We start from the raw sequence: 18033 nt of genomic DNA, 5'->3' as shown, positions 1-18033 counted from the left end.
GTCATTATCCCCTTTTTTTCCTTCCAGTCACAAGCTCTCTTACATAATACGCATTTCTTAATAGGAGCTTCTAGAGTGCATTTTACAGAAAAGAGGAGTACAAAGTGAAGTGTTTTTCTCTCTTCCATACGTGAAGAACATTTCAATGAGAAAGCTAAACTATTGCTGTCCAAATTTCATTAGAGTGGATTCTAATGTATGCCAGTGTTTCACTGTTTTAGCAATTGTAGTTGTATGTTTTTGCATACGCACAGCCCCAAGCCCTCTTAAGTTTTGACATAAGCCAATAGCCAAGATATAGAGAACTCATGCTAATCATTATCCCTAACTCAACCCATTAGTGGGTACTGTATTGCAGTAACTACTCTCTTATTTGGCTTTCGGTGGTATTTGTATTTAGGGGTGTTTTTACTGGGTCATTTATTCGGAATATTTGTCAGGAAAGGTTTATAATGGACCTGTTAAGAAGTTGAATAGGAACAATATGGACACAAGAGAGCAGCAGCAAAAAAGAAGTGGGTGGAGAGGAGTACTCAGGGCTTGTGTATACTACCGCTTAAGACACTCAGGATTGTGAAAAAGCCACTCCCCTGACTAACGTAAGTTAGATCAACTTAAAGCGGTGTCTACACCGATCTATGTTGGTGGGAGATGCTATTCTGCAGACATAGCTTCCGCTTCCTGTTCAGGTGGAGTATTTATCCTGACAGGAGAGAGCTCTCCTGTCAGCGAAGCATGTCTTCACCAGAGGTGCCACACTGGCGCAGCTACATTGATGCATCTGCACTGACATATACTGCGGTAATGAAGACAAGCCTTTAAGATTCCAACCTAACTTCCCCAACCCCGAATTATGGGTCACATGCCTTACCTTGATGATTATTTCATGAAATGTAAGAGAACTCAGATTTTCCCTTCTCCCTTTCCAGTGAATGTACCCTTGCTACAGAAGATCATCCTTGAAGTAGTAGCAGAGACACATATCACCCTGAATGAGCAGGGCACACAGGCAGTAGCAACAAATGGGAATGTCTAAAAAAAGTAGGGAACTGCGTACTGGAAGGTGGACAACAAGAGCTTAGCACACACACAGAGCTCAGAGCCTTGTGTTATTTCCCTGGGCCAACACAAAATAATAATATGCAACACCTCCCTCCCCCCTGGACCTTAAGCATCTACAATTAAAGAACTTGAAAACTATATTCTCAGCTTGAGCAGGCTCTTAGCATACGGCAGAAGCGCCAAGAATGAATACAGTGCACACAGAGCCTGATATGTATTATCTGTTTATGTTTGGTTCATACTATCAAAGTGCATCTAAGTGCCTGCTTTACTAATGCTGTCCCTTTCTCCTCTACCCTTAGTTTTGTTACCAGTGGCAGAGAACCAGAAAGCCAGACTCACTCAGCTTTTCTTTGTGTCTGTGTACAAGATTCACTGCACGATTCAGTGTTATTGAAGTGCAAGGGTAGTGGTGCACAAGTCCCTTTTCATGCTCCCCTCTTCAATCTAGAAATACAGTTCTTCATGGAGACACAGTATCTCCAGGCAGGACACCTCACCATTCCCTGCGAAGGACTCCCCTGCAGGGGGAATAATGTAGACCTCAATCTTTAATTTTACTTGTTTGTTCAATACTTGTTTAAAAATAGGAAGAAAAAGGAAAAAAGCTCTCTCCTGGGAGCTTTATGAAAGAGTTATTAGAAGAGATTGAAATGGATCTTTTGACACTGTTATGGTTGTTATGTAAAAAGTATTGCAAATTCATTAAAAAAAATATGTATAACTCACCCAACAGACCAGAATGACTATAAAGTGTTGTGTAAAAGACTCTTTAAGCACTGGTTTAGCTGATGCTCTGTAGTTACACTGGGAGACTAACTCCTATAGACACAGAGAGTGAGCAAAAATCATACGAAAATATAATTACCATGCCTGGACAGTAAGCAATTTTCCAAGATAAATATGTGTCAGCCTTTTCTTTCCCCCCTCCTACTTGGGGGAAGTGAGCTCCTTTGCATCTCTGATGTAGTCTGAAGATATCCCTTTACCATATCCACCATACAATCCCCCATTTCTGCATCTCAGCAGCAAAAAACATGGTTGGGATTCTTTAGAGCCTACCACTACACACTAAAATTAGCTAGTTTTATTATGGTCAGCACTTCTCAGGTCCATTGGAACGAACAAGTCCACATAAAGGGAAAAGAGATCCAGAATTGAATGTGGCTTGCCTGCCTGGGAGCATAAAGCAACGACACTAGGCTGGCTCCCACTACTGTTTTTTAAAATATTTTTGCATATCGTACAATTTAAGTGGTCCCATGATAGCTGGAGGGTGCTTCCTGTAGCCCATATTCTGGACTGAATAAAAACAAAGTGTGAAGTCCAAAGGGTTTATTTACACCAGGAAGCACTTTGCACCAAGTTAACAAGAAGCAGCCAAGTGATATCATCATTACTACTGAATTGTTTAATTTAATATACAAATGTAAATGACAGAAGGAAAAAATGCAAAGAACAAAACCGTCTGACAAAAGGTAATTTTTTTTTCCCTTTTAAGTTAACACTTTTCTGGTCCTTCTTTCCCATTCCTATTATTTCCTCTTCTTTCTCAACATTTTCCCTACCTATCCACTTCCTTTCCACACTCCCTTTACTTCCCTTCTGGTCAGCCATGCTCTTTCTCCCAAAAGAGTTGCAATACATTTCTGTTAGCATTTGGTTTCAGATCTGAAGTGGGGATCGTGGCTGAGATTTTCCCAGTGTATTATAAACAATGTCAGCAAAAATATATGACCCTGGGTGGTTAAAGAGAGCCCTCCATCTACACTATGACTTTTCACACTGTGTAGCTCTACTGCTAGCACCAGATGATGTGCAGGTGGACACAATATTTGACAACAGTAGATAAAAAAATGTTTTTGGTCTGCACTAATACTTTCAAAGTTCCTAGCAGTGACAGAATTGAATAGGGCTAGAGAAACAGTGCAAGAGGCCCTGGGGTAGACAAGGCCATTAGGTGGAAATAGGATCTATCTATTTAAGTTATGATAATGTGCTCACGACTATCGTATCTGAGTACCTTCCAGAGTTAAAAAGATAAACAAAGTGAGAAAAACCTGTAAAGTGGGGATGAGAAGGGCTCAGTCCTGCTCCCACTGAGTCACTGGCAAAGCGCCCATTGACTTTAATGGGAACAAGACAGTAGTCAAGCTCTAAAAAACCCCATTTTTTCATGTTCCCCTCTAATAACCATTTGATAGCTCTATTCACTTTGCCTTTTGCAAGTTTTGAAGCTTCTTCTGAAGAGAATGAAAAGCCAAGTTGGTCTTTTTGCTCCTGCAAACAGCTTGGTTATTCTGCGCGCAGAAGTCCAAGTAGATGGATTTGCATATTCACTGTATGATTATTGAAAAATAATGGTACAGTGATTATACAAATCTCTGTTCTGATTCTAATCATACTTGTCCACCAAGAAGAGTACAGATATTTGCACATTAGTTTGAGATTAGCTATAGACTGATGATGCAAATCAGATACCCAGAACTAATCAAGTTGCAGAGCTGTTGGTATTGGAAAAATGTTACTGTTATGCTTTTATATCTGTACAGCATCCTGTCATTCTGACTGGTGAAAACAGTTCCATTTCAGTAAGACATAATAATTGCCAAAATTCATTTTTTAAAGTCAAACCCTTTCTGAGTTAGATCTATATCCTCACACCATAGGCTCTTCAGTCCCCATGTAGGTATTTATGATCAAGTCACCCATTAACCTTCTCTTTGTTAAAATAAGTAGATTGAACTCCTTGAATCTTTCACTGTAAAGGCATGTTTTCTACTCCTTTAACAATTCTCATGGCTCTTCTCTGAACCTTCTCCAATTTATCAACATCCTTCTCGAAACCAGGACTGGACACAGTATTTCAGCAGCAGCATCACAGCAAGGCCCAATACAGAGGTAAAATAACCTCTCTACTCCTACTTGAGATTCCCTTTTTCATACATCCAAGGACCACATTAGCCTGTTGGCCACAACGTTGCCTGGGAGTCCTTGTTCAGCTGATGATCCATCAAGACCTCCAAATCTTTTTCAGAGGCACTGCTTCCTAGGATAGAGTCCCCTATTCTGTAAGTTCAGCCCAAATTGTCAGTTGTGGCGGATCCACCATGACCCTTGATAAATTCTTCCAATGGTTAGTACCATCACTGTTAAATTACACCCAGTTCCAGGCTGAATTTGCCTTGCTTCAACTCGCCACCACTGACAATTTCTAAATTAAGATTGGATGCAGTGTTTTTTTAAAAAAAGATTTGCTCTAGTTCAAACAGAATTATTTTGGGGAAGTTCTATGGCCTGTCATACAGAAGGTCGGGCTAGATGATTACAATGGTCCCTTCTATCCTTAGAATTTATCAATAACCTTATTTTGCAAGTGGAAAAACTGAGGTAGAGGTTAAGTGACTTGCCAAAGGTGTCAGCAATAGACACTAGAGTCAGAAATAGAAACAAGATCTCTTGGTTCCCACAAGATTATCCTTGCAGCGTAGACAATTTGGGCTTAGGTTGGAGCCTGGGCTCCGAGACCTTCTCCTCTCACTGGGTCTCAGAGCCTGAGCCTGAACATCTACACTGCAATTTTATAGCATGCTGCCTGAGACCCACAAGCCCGAGTCAGCAGATCCAGGCTAACCATAGCTACATCGCGGGTCTTTTATTGCAGTGTATCCATATCTTGTACATTTGGGATCTGGAAGAAGCCTGAAGGCAAGAGAGCAGCAAGAGGGGTTTGCTGGCTAGTGTCCCCCCAACCAGAGTGCTAGGGCCAGAGGGCTCAAAGAAGGAGGAACAGCAGAGGTATTTCCTGCTGACTCTAGGCCAAAGAAACCGAGCTACGGTCCAGAGAGGGCTGAAGGCAGGGGAGCAGCAGAGGAACTGACATGCTGACTTTTCCGAGGCTGCAGAGCTGGACCCAGAAGAACCATGAGAGGGCCAGGGGGAGAGATGGATGTTCCCAGCAGAGAGGTGGTGGGCGTACCTGCTGGAAAAGCAGAGTTGCACTCCAGCTCAAGGGGCTGACATTGCTGTCCTGGTACATGGATCATAGTGGGCTGTGCTGAGCTGGAGCATGGTGAGGGATGCCAGGGCTATATGTTGCATATACTGTTTGGACTCTGCTGGGGAAAATCTGGACTATGATTGTGAGACTTTTATTATGATAACCGTATACAGAACATTTGCAATAACTGAACCCCACACGGGCTATATTTATACTTGGGAAGACTCCGGAGACTAATTCTGGGGATTCTGAAGGAGGGAAATTGAGGCAGGTGTATGCCTGTCATGACATGGCCTGCCGCAGAAGGATGCTCCTGTTCGGGCTGCCCAGTGACACCCTGACAGTGTCGTGTTTATATGTAAACTCCCCCGCCATCTCCAGAGGCTAGTCGTCTTTCTTTCTTGTTCTACTCCCCCACTAAATAGAAGCACCGGTAAATATAAATATATTAGTTTAGAGAATTTGGCATTTAAATACTGCATGACAGCAGCAGTGTTATTTAAGATTATGTAGTGTTTTAACAATTCAAAAGCAGGAACTGTCTGGACATTAAATCATCAGACATGTACATTTGCTGCATCTCAAGAGAGTCTACTGTGCCTTCCACAGAGGTTCCAGACAGAAGATTATGTCTTGTTTGTTGCTCACAAAGAACAGTGACCTAAGGTGAACTCAGTTAGTGTAAAGTACATCTTTTCATTGCTGCATATACATTGGGCATTCAGTGTAAAAATGAATGTACAGGAATTATATATTTTTGAGGTGGACTTCACCTCAGTGCAGCAGCCATCTGAATATCACTTCTTAACTTTACAAGTGAATATTAACACAGGGGCATGTATTCTGTCACAGAAATTTTCAACAGTGTAAGCTGATTTGGTTAACAACATTACCAAAAAATCAGTAAAAACTATTAAAAACAGCAAAGTCATTATATACCCAGAAACTTTATCTACAAGCTTTGTTAAAGCCAGGTTCATATTCACTAGAGGGTAGATGCTAAACGCAGGAAAAGAGGTTAAATTCTTAGCTGTTATCCTGGATTTAATAGATTTACATTTAGTATATGAGATTTTAAATCTGGTCAATAAACATAATGCAGGATTTCATACACATCTTCTTGCACGATTCAAAGTTAGAATATTACAATATTCACAGTAGTAGTGCTCTTTTTAAAAAAAAGACTGACAAAACATAATATACATAAATAAGATGTTTATTATTATTATAAACATTTTTTCCCAATACCAGTGTATAAGTTTATGAAAAATACATTTTAAATAGTGTTTAACTGGTGTTAAATCTTCTAAAATGATTTTCTCCTGAGCTGGCACTATGGCTTAACAAGGGATAAAAGAAACACTCTGACTGGCTCATGAAATACTAGTTTAAGATGTAGAGTGATTGCTATGTGATGTTATAAATAATTAGCATACCTTACTTCAGATATAGCTGTGGCCCAGATTTATGTCTGCACATTGGCTCAGCAAACTACAGGGCTAGTACGCAACTGTAAGATCCTGCACTGAGGAAAGAGGTTTCTTTTTCCTCAGTCTGAGAATGGCGACTATGGTTACGAAGTTTACACATGCCATAAAACCCAGGGAAGTACCTGTCTTTACAGCACAAGTGACCTTGTGACCGCTGTGAAGCCAGTACTTATGCCCACTGGAAAGGTTCTCCCCTTGGTTTAGGTCAGTGGCTCCCAACCTTTCCAGACTACTGTACCCCTTCCAGAAGTTTGATTTATCTTGCATACCCCCAAGTTTTGTCTCACTTAAAAAGTACTTGCTTACAAAATCAGACATAAAAATACAAAAAAGTGTCACAGCCACACTATTATTGAAAAATTGCTCACTTTCTCATTTTTACCATATAATTATGAAATAAATCAATTGGAATATAAATATTGTACGTACATTTCAGCGTATAGCATATAGAGCAATATAAACAAGTCATTGTCTGGATGAAATTTTAATTTGTATTGACTTTGCTAGTGCTTTTTATGTAGACTGTTATAAAGCTAGGCAAATATCTAGATGAGTTGATGCACCCCCTGGAAGACCTCTACGTATCCCCAGGTTACACATATTCCTTGTTGAGAACCACTGGTGTAGAACCACTCCGAGGAGAAGTAGCTAGGCTTACAGAAGAACTCTGTTTACCTAACGCTATCTACACCAGAGTTGGTTGGCTTAGCTATGTCGCTCGGGCGGGGATAGATTTTTCACACCCTTGAGTGATGTAGCTGAGTTGACCTAACTTGTTAGTGTAGGCCCTAGACATGCAAATGTTCCTATATGATGAGAGAAAGACAAATTATTTGACAGCATAGAATTTAGAATTATGTACTCAGAAATGCTCTCTTCTCTCTCAATTATTCACAATCCAACAGGGGAAGAGAAACTATTAATATATAAAAGGATATGGGATATTTTAAAACACCTATTGAGAAAATACCGATTCTCAAAAAGCTGGGACTCGTTAATTTTTATAAGGTATGAGGAGACAAATGGAAAGATCAGCCAGCACCAAGAGTGGTCCCTTCATTGGATGATGTGGCTCTCCCTAAGAGAGCTAATACAGTGATATTCAATATTTTAATTATGTTATGACTGCAAGGGTAGAAGGGAAAGGAGTTCCTTTTTAACAGCAAAGTAGTAGAATGGTGATGGGGAAAAAACAAAGCAAAAAAATAGTTTAGGACAATAAAGGCTGGAAGATTTTGTTTTTTAATTTGTTTTTTGGGGGGTGAGTGGGGGATGGAGTGGGAAATGCAAGATAGGCTTTTTCTTAATCTCAGTCTTTCTAAAGACACATACTCTGTGCTGGAAAAAAGGAGGAGGCAGCAAGAGTCTGTGCCAACTTGCCTGGAGATACTTGCAAGCACAGACTATAAAACATTCCAGCCCACTGAATTATTTGTGTGTTTTTGTCTGATAGGAACAGCAGAAATACCAAACCAACCAATACTCATGTGCATAAGAAACTCAAGGGACGTATCTAATAATTTAGAATGTCAAGTATCTAATCAGGTTTTTGCTAAATGATATGGATTACACGCTTCCTCCCAATGCTTCAGTCTTTGGAACCTTCCCTATACTTACTAATGTAGTGTTACCGAACGAAGTAAGCCTGACTTGGAGAAAATAACTGAGACAAACTATAGTAGAACTAGAAGTGTGAACTTTGATTGCCCTCTCCACCTTATGCCCCACATAATGGATCATTAACTTTGCAGTATACAGAGATCACTGGAGAAACTTTATAAATAAAACTACAGGCTGAGACCGAAAACTAGTGTTTACAAAATATATGGTATTTACTGTACTCTCTCCAGATATATCAGAGGGCATAATTGAGCTTCCTTAAAGAACCCCAAGCACTGTAATTATTTGAATGGCAGACAAAAATCTTTATTTTAGACATAGTTCCAAATCCAGAATATTCTTCTCTTTTCAAAAATCTCAAGACTTACCATCAACCATAGTGAAAGTCCTACACACTATAAGGCTGCACAACTCCATATGCTCCGTTATCCTACAGTCTAAAAAAAAACAAAAAAACCCCCAAACCCCAAAACCAAAAACATAGAGACATATATCTAGCTGACTTCCAAGGCAAAGGAAGATATATATATATATATATTTAATATAGAAATTTAAGTAATTAATCTTTACACTAGTGATAGCAGCTAGGTTAGTAATATCAACCTGTTTAAAGATGGGGAAACTGAGGCACACAATGACTAAACAACTTGTCCAAGGTCCCTGAGCAAGCAAGCAGTAGAGCTGGGATTAGAACTCAGGAGTTCCTAATGGCCACAGCTGTCTCCATTCCTTTTATATTACACTGCCTAGAGATGCCTACATAGGGTGCCTTTTGCATCATTCGCCAACCCCAGATATAGGCTGTTGGTATGGAGACGACATGCCCCAGCGCATTATTTTTAATATTTTTCTTTTTTTTAAGTGTTACTGTGTCTAGGATATTTCCATGTCACCATTTTATAAAGAATTATTAGCATATACTGACATAAAAACCTCCTGAATTTAACAGAAGAAAAATGCATTTTTATGAAAGGCCATCAGGAAGACTGGTTATGCTAAAGTGGCTGACTCTATAGCTGCTAAAGACTTTTGGTCATCGTGGGGAGAGATGTCAGCTCCAAGAGCAGACCTCCCGACTTTTTAAGCTATGGAGAGTGGAAAAGGTAGAAGGCAAGACCAGCACTGGAAGTCTGAAGGTCTATGAAAAAAACAAACAAAAAAAAACCAACTACTGACCTCCTTTAGAATTAAACATAAGCCCACTGAGGCAGACACTAATATTCTTTATTATTTGTATCATGCCACAGCAGTTTTGATTTTGCACATGTACATGAAATGATTGCGTGAGGAATGGACAGTTCCTTTTGGTCTGTGAGTAAGTAAATAAAACTCTAAATGACCTAGTAAAAGCCAACATGGAACCTTCCATGTGGAGTAAGTGCACTTAGTTCCTGACACGCACTTTCTATCCCAGCATGCTCCCTTTCCAATTTTAGGGATTAAAAAGGTACAGTGCAATCCAGTGCCACATGTACATTGCTGATTAGCTTGTTTGCGCACATTTAAGTGCTATGGTAAGCAGGCTATTTAGGGAATATTTAAGGAGCAGCTGTACCTATCTCACTAAATACAACACTGGTCCCTAAGTGCTTTAAACTATGATCCTGCAGAAGTTTCAGATATTTCACAAGAAATATTGATCTAGCATATTCTGAAGTCAATTAAAAAACAGAAAAGAAAAAAATAGGCCAGAATATTATACTGATTTGTAAATGTTCAGTATAACAACTAAATTTCTTCAAATCCTTCACTGAGTTAGGAATCAACCCTATAAAGTTTAAATCACGTGAGCAACCCTCTTGAAGTGAACATGATTACCAGTGAGAGTAAGAATAACTCATGGCTGTAAGGGCTGCACAATCAGGTATTAGGGTTTCTGTCAATTTTGCTTCAAATCTCAGGATTAATTGGAGCTGCTATCTACAACAGGGACTCTGGACAAGATTTGAGGGTCATCGATAACTAGCTGAACACGAGTTCTCAATGTGATGGTGCAGCCAAAAAAACCCAACCTTGGGATGCATAAACAGGGGAATCCTGAATAGGAGTAGAGAGGCTATTTTACCTCTGTATTTAGCATTGGTACGACCACTACTGGAATACTGTGTCCAGTTCAGATGTCCACAATTCAAGAAGGATGTTGATAAACTAGAGAGGGTTCAAAGAAGAGCCACGAGAATGATTAAAGGATTAGAAAATATGACTTATAATGACACACTCAGAGTTTGATCTATTTAGCTTAACAAAGAGAAGGTTGGGGCTGACTTGATCACAGTCTAAGTAGCTATCTGGGGAAGAAATATATGATAATAGGCTCTTCAATCTAGCAGACAACAATATAACACAAGCGAACATCTGGAAGTTGAAGCTAGACAAATTCAGACTGGAAATAGGGTATAATTTTTTAGACGTGTGGGTATTAACCACTGAAAGAATTTACCAAGGGTCACAGTGGAGTACCCATCCTGGCAATTTTTAAATAAAGATTGGATGTTTTTCTAAAAAATATGTTCTAGAAATTATTTTGGGGAAGTATATTTACAGGAGGTCAGACTAGATAATCACAATGATCCCTTCTGGCTTTGGAATCCTTGAATAAGCAAAGCTGGTTATCTACTAAGCTTCCTTTTCTAAAGTAACAAAAATTGTAACCAACCCTTTAGGAGGAAATCTTTGACGGTACTTAAAAAAAAAATCCAGGTTCATATGATTAGTAATACATTAATGTATGGTTACCTGGGAAGCAGGTTGTTAGGTGTTCCATTAGTGCTTCTTGTGTGACTTGTTTTCGTGCAGAGTTCATTGCTGAGATGGCCAAGCAAAGGATTTCCCCAAGTGGAATAAACTGTGACTGACTGATGGGAGACATATTGATTGGTGAAACATCACCTGTAGAAAGACAGCAGACATTCACTGAAGGGTTTCATTTAAACATTACTCACAGAACAAGAATACAGAGATGTGTCCATTACAATGTACACAATTTTGAATAGTTTATATCACTCCTGTGATAAAACCTTCAAAATAAGAACCACAACTTAATAGAGAAGTCAAAGACAATACATTTTTGACATTGAGGGTGCACTAAAATATTCAGGGAATATTTTCAAAGAACGATCCAATACTTGAACCCACAAAAACTCATGCACACCCATTGCAGCTGCAGAACCTCAAGTTTGCATGTGCAAAGTAACAACTGTACACACAAGCATGAACTTGTGAATGCAATGGGTTCATATACATTTTTGTAGGCACAGCCACAACTCTCTTTTCAAATCCTGGTTGTATGGGTCATCTACAGTTTGTACTACAGAGAATTTTGATTTTTTTTTTAAATTGCAACTAAAATTAGAAAAAAATTCTGGAAATTCTGATATAGAGCCATATTTTTTTAGTTTGCTGGCCAGATGTATTATGCCCTCTGCTCAGTGGCACAAAGGCATCAGCTACCTAAAGAGTTATGCTCAGAAGAGCTCCTTCCTTGGTCTGGAGATGGAATGACTTTGCATGACTTTTGTAGATTAAAAAGAGGAATTTTTAAGTTTTGTTGATGAAATATGAACAAGTACAGACTGTTGTGTTACCTGCTTTAGGTGAACTTTATTTTAACTTGCCAGGTTACTTATCCAATTAATTTTTCCCATGAAGTCTTTAAAATATATTTTATTAGCCAATACTTTAAGAGTACTGAATAACTTTTAAACTTAAAAGGTTACAGGATGAGAAACAATTTGATGAGATAAGTATACAGTACATACACATTTGAAGTCTGCTCTTTATCTCCTGTTTCAGTGGTAATAGTTCCCAGATGGTCCCAAAAGTACAGCAGTGCTTCCTACGTAACCAGCAAAAAAGCAGAAGGATTGGAGGTTTCCTTAACCATAACAGAATACTAGATAGAAACAATGGGCTGAAGAGTTGGTGTTAGGATTCCAATCGGGGTTGCACTACAGTTCAGGTCACAGACTGATCAATCATTGGGTTGCAGGTTTAGATTAAATGGCTTTGAAACTTCATGAGCTGTTCTCATGAGATTTCAGCAAATCTGAACAACTAGAATGCAGTTGTGGATCAGATCAGAAACCAAATATATGGAAGTGGGTTCAAATCTATGAATTCAGATCCAATCCACTCCTGAAATTCAAAGGGATTATTAGATATTCTAAGTGTGGCCCCATGAATTTTAATTATCTTGTTTTTTACTAAGCAGATACAGTGTGCTCACACAGGGCTTGCAAATGGAAAATCAAACACATCTAATCTTAAACAATACTCAGAATTGTTGTACTGAGTATTTTGTAAAAAAGTTTTCATAAGTGCTTTAGGTTAACCCTATGTGCAGTCTTTATTTTTCAAATATGCCAGTTGCATATTCTGTTAGACAGCAGGGACAGATGTGAACAGAGATGCATTAAGGATTTAAAAAAAAACAAACACATACGAATATGGAAGTGGATTTAAAGTAAGTTTATTTGTGCTGCATCTCTCTGGAACACTACTGCCTACCACCTAAATAAGTCTCCATTCCGCAACTGGATACACACTGGCATAGCTTAGAACCTATACAGAGCCCCACTGCCTCCAGCTCGACTCCTTGGGAGTGCAAAGATCTGCCCCATGTATATTTGACTTCAGGACTGGAGCCTTGAATTAGAAGCTCTTTGGGACATTTTTATTTTACCTGTCTGCAAAGTGATTGTAACGTTACCAGATTACTATACAAAGTAATAACCAACAACAATCTGGAAAATGGTGGACATCTGATTAGGAAGAATAGTAGACAGGGTTACACAGGACAGAAGGCAAAAGCAGGTAGGCGCAGCATTCCTAATCTTTTAAGAGGGGAAAAAATCTGAAGAGTTAATTATACTATTGTTAAGACAAACGAATATTTTATCTGTCAACAGGTAAAATTATTTATATAAACATAAGAAGATAAAATCTTTAAAAATCAGTGAGACATAAATATAAGAAAGTCAGTGTTCAAATGTATCTAGAGAATACTTAGTCCTGCCATGAGTGCAGTGGACTGGACTAGATGACCTCTCAAGGTCCCTTCCAGTCCTATGATTCTATCTACAAAAATGACATTATATTGGAGAGAATATGACATTGCCCTAATAATTGGTCTCATACCTGAAAAGCATCAGAATTAGTGAGTACACACACAAACATGTACACACACTCCAAAGGATTACAACTGAAATACGAGATTTTCCTTTTTTAAATAGGCCACTTAACCCGAGGAATCATTAGGGTTTAATAAATGATCTTTTACAATTTTTAATTAGTCTTCTGAAGGAAGAGATTGGATTCAGAATGTTGTGAACTGCTAGTTTCGGCTGGCTGCACACTAGTCATCAAGTAGTAAAGTTTTTTATTTTAGAAACACTTGGTGCTTCTTTTTTACGTAGAAATATCTGTGTACACTGTGCACAAGAAACTGTTTTGTAATGTATGCAAAGTGCAAACGAGGCCCTGTAAGCCCCAATTTTCAAACAGCAAGTCTGCAAATATTGTTATAAAATTGTGAGCTTAATTTGCATATTAGTTACCACTAACGCATCTGGAAATTGGGTTTTTTATATAAGCAAATCAGGTAAAATTTTCAACAGGAATTCATACATATTTTAAATTCAAAAGGAATGGCTGACATATTAGTCTTGTAAAAGGCTATCATAATTCACTCCTTGCTAATTCCTTTGAGAGTTGGTTAACTTTGACAAGGCAACCCCCATTCATCTTCACTGCTGTCAGAATTAATTCTATAGTTAAACCTACAGATGCCAATAAATCATCTACTGGAGATAATTTGCAATTCTTCAAAAAGAGGAACAGAACATCTGTAAAACTTACAATAAACCTACTGACAGAGAGTCACAGAGACCCACACTTATGGAGGTACTAATTTGCCAAGTTTTATCTTAAACACCCTTGGGCTCTGGGAAGTTCCAAGTACTCTGTGGTTGTAGTTAAGTGAAGACATTCTTTGAACAGAAAGTATCTTATGTTTACAATTTAATTTAATACATTAACACCAATTATATGTATAAATACCATTTAGCCTTTTGAATACAAGACTTACAACAAATCGTTTTAGGAAAGATCTGTTAAAAAAAAAATCAAAGATTCTTTTCCTAAAATTTTTTTTTTTTTGGGTAGACCTCAATACTTTATAAAGGATTCAGCATATGGCTCCCATTAACTCAGACTGATGCTTGTTTCAAGCAGCTTTCCTTTGAAATCAAATTACTAGACTTGACTTTCAAATGTTTATGTTCAAAATTAAAAGGAAAATGGTGGAGCCCAGAAAGCAGCTTTCACCAGCTGACTGTATGTTTTATTAAAATACCATCAGCAGCTAGAAGTACTTGGTTTCAATTCCATTTCAGCTTCCAGTGGAAAGAAACAGTTAAACTTTTTTTTTTTTTTAAAGAATTATAAAATTAAGTTTCCTGGTATTTTCTTATGTACTTCATAAGCATTTTGAAAATGTCTAAGCACCTAAGTAATTAATGGGATCTAGTCTCTCGTTGATGACAACGGGATTTACATAGATAAGTATCCCTTTTAATGGCAGCTATTATTTAAAAATTAAAACAGAATCAGTTATAAGTAAAATAACCACATACTTAAACAGCATTTTTCTTCCATGGATCTCAAAGCACCTTACAGAGATGGATAAACAGTATTATTCCTACTTTCTATTATTCCTACTTTACAGATGAGACACCACGGCACAAGGAGGTTAAGTGATTACCCCAGGTTACACACAATCAGTAATAGAGCTGGAAGTAAGAAAGAACCCATGCTTCAGTGTCCTATTCACCAGATTTGCTATACACCATTTAGTTCAGTATGTCTGAATCTCATCTGCTCACTTTACTGACAAAAAATATTTTTAGTACAGATGCACTAATGACAAAACGTTATGAAAGAAACAGACTGCATTCTGCTCTATGCATTAACAACAAAACTGTCAGCTAAGTTCTGACAATAGAATCTTTATTACTGATTAAGTGGTTAGAAAGAACAGAGTTTGAATTCCAGCTCTCTGTCTCAGTTTGCAGGGACAGCAGTTAGAAAAATCATCTTTGACTTATAAATGGAGCCAATTCAATGCATCCACTGAGAGAGAAAAATATGAAAATACTACAGTGTTTTTACAGAGTCACTTTTCAGAGTACAACCACACTTTATTAGAATTTATACACTTATTTCCTCACATATGGGGAAGAAACCCCCTAAGTGCACTTCTGCAATGCAGTGAAATGTAAGAAGCCCAAATGTAACGAATTCCTCCCCTTCTCCCTGTCACTCAAAGCTCTTTAACCTTTTGTGGTACAACAGTTTTCTCCAGAAAAACTTTAAACATATGATTTTATTAAAAAGGAAATTTCGAGTTATGACATACAGCCCTTTCATGGCATCTAAATACCACAGGGAGGGTTCGCATTAGAAATGCCTTAGACAGATTTCCATGCCAACAGACTGATATCTTCAGCAGATTGTGACTTCACTATGGGATCAAGCAAAAAGAGAAGCTTGTTTGTGATAATGGAGAAAGCTTTTCTTCAAACAAAAGATCGCTAACAGCAGCAGCTGGGGACAGAGAAAATTACAGACAGAAGAACAAGCTCCTCATATAAATATTCTCTTTTCGAGCTTACCTAAAATCCCATTTTGAAGGGACACAATTCCAAACTCACTTATCGTGAGCCTAACTGGTTAACACTGGTGGATAAACTGAACAAGTTATACATTTGACAGGGGTTACAGCCTCATCCCTAAATTTCAAGGTGAGTTCAATCATATTATTTCCAGAACAGCCCACGTCATAGGCTAGCAAACAAACATTTAAAAAAGGCCAATTCAAAACAACAATCTACAAGCGCATAGCAAATTGCCACTTTAGGCTATATGGCACCTTTTAACCAGATTAAACAATAGTGAGAACAGGAAGATACAGCTTCTGATAGCATTAAAAATGCTAGAAACATTAGTTCTGGGCACATTTCAGGAAAGATATGGACAAATTGGAGAAAGTCCAGAGAAGAGCAACAAAAATGATTAAAGGTCTAGAAATCATGACCTATGAGGGAAGACTGAAAAAACTGGGTTTGTTTAGTCTGGAGAAGAGAAGACTGAGGGGGGACATGATAATAGATTTCAAGTACATAAAAGGTTTTTACAATGAGGAGGGTGAAAAATTGTTCTTCATAATCTCTGAGACTAGGACAAGCAGCAATGGGCTTAACTTACAGCAAGGGCGGTTTAGGTTGGACATTAGGAAAAACTCTCAGAGTGCTTAAGTACTGGAATAAATTGCCTAGGGAGGTGGCGGAATCTCTATCATTTAGGATTTTTAAGAGCAGCTTTGACAAACACCTGTCAGGGATGGTCTAGTAATACTTAGTCCTGCCTTGAGTGCAGGGGACTGGACTAGTGACCTCTCGAGGTCCCTTCCAGTCCTATGGTTCTATATTTTACTGACGATGACTGAAATTTAAAAAAAAAAAATTAGTTTGCCCAGTCCCAACTAAACATAAACAGCCATGATTGAGCCTTCCTTGTAAGTTAATTTACCATTTTTTTTAAATCACATTTTCACACTTACTTTACTGATATATACATAACATCAAAATGTGGTATCGAGAAGACTGCAACTGGATCAAAGGAAAATATTCTAGAAAACAAACAAGCAATTTACCCTGGTTTAAGAGAAGCTAAACTTTATTTATTTATGTTTTAAAAGAGCAACCCTAATAGTTGATAAAAATTCCACTGACTACAAAATAAAAAGATATCCCTATGTCTCTAATCAGTTTCACAAACAATGATGGTATAGGCCTCTATATGCTTGCTAGCACAATGGAATCCTAGTCAATGACTGGGGCTCTTAGGGTGTATGATAATAAAATAATCATAATTATTACTATAACAGAATCTTGCATGTATATTTGCTCACCAGCGAGCCAATTTCACACCACTGAAAATGTATCCACACCAAAACATACCTTCTTTTTATAGACATAAGACGCTGTTTCTTAATTCAACTAATATTGCAAGAATGCAACTATACAATATGACCATTCAAACTATTTTTGGCCTTGGGAACTACACAGAAATCCCAGTGCTGATCTACAGTATGACAAATATTTGCTTCATGTGTTAACATTCTTAGGGTATCTTTTGAATGCTGGTAGTGATTAACTCTGTTCCAAGCATGTAAAATGACCTATTCCATCCTTTGGACCCGATTAAAAATGACCCTACAGATGTAACATACCAAATTTCAGTTACTTTGTCAATATGTGCTGAAGTGCCCACAGTTGTCAGACTGTCGCACACACACACTCAATACACTGTGATCGAAATATTTCAATGTATTTTGCTCCATTCATTTGCCGTGGCCAGCTAATTCCTGACTCCCCAGCTATGCAATGCTATGATCACAAAGCTTCTATGAAAATCTATGAGACTGTCCCAGAGAATATCAGGAAATTCCTTTTTTATAAAATATATGTATATAGTGTGCTTTTAAAAAAAAGCTACCCAAACAATTTTTTCAGTTGCTTTTTTCTGAATTACTATTTTATACTTTCAGCACACAATACGTTAAAAAGGGGATTTACCTGAACCCCTATGCTCCATTACAGTTCTATAGTAGCTGTGATGTCACAACATTGCCAGGGCATTACATCATAGTGGAATCTGGCTGGCTGCAGCAGAGATCAATTACATCATAGTGGAATCTGGCTGGCTGCAGCAGAGATCAATGCCACAAGACCTGAATAAAAATAAAGCATGCTTTTAAATAATAATATGCTGAATGCTCATCTCTTACCAAAACTACTGGGG

The 18033-nt window shown here is 38.0% G+C and overlaps 1 protein-coding gene across 5 annotated transcripts in view; it reads right to left on the bottom strand.

Moving 5' to 3' along the window:
- Window positions 1–18033, bottom strand: part of STOX2 (storkhead box 2) — a 242163-nt gene that overhangs the window by 21144 nt on the left and 202986 nt on the right. For 4 of the 5 annotated variants that reach the window (XM_075066404.1, XM_032769317.1, XM_032769319.2 and 1 more), the window contains one exon: window positions 10909–11061. In XM_075066404.1, coding sequence (XP_074922505.1) covers window positions 10909–11061 — 153 coding nt within the window. Of the gene's footprint in view, window positions 1–10908; window positions 11062–17807; window positions 17891–18033 lie in introns of those variants that run through there. The other variant, XM_032769318.1, reaches the window with a different exon arrangement.

The sequence above is a fragment of the Chelonoidis abingdonii genome, chromosome 5 (assembly GCF_003597395.2).
Source record: "Chelonoidis abingdonii isolate Lonesome George chromosome 5, CheloAbing_2.0, whole genome shotgun sequence".
In the NCBI taxonomy this organism is placed as follows: domain Eukaryota; kingdom Metazoa; phylum Chordata; order Testudines; family Testudinidae; genus Chelonoidis; species Chelonoidis abingdonii.
Note: the sequence above shows the minus strand (reverse complement) of the source record. Positions and strands in the feature narration are given on the sequence as shown.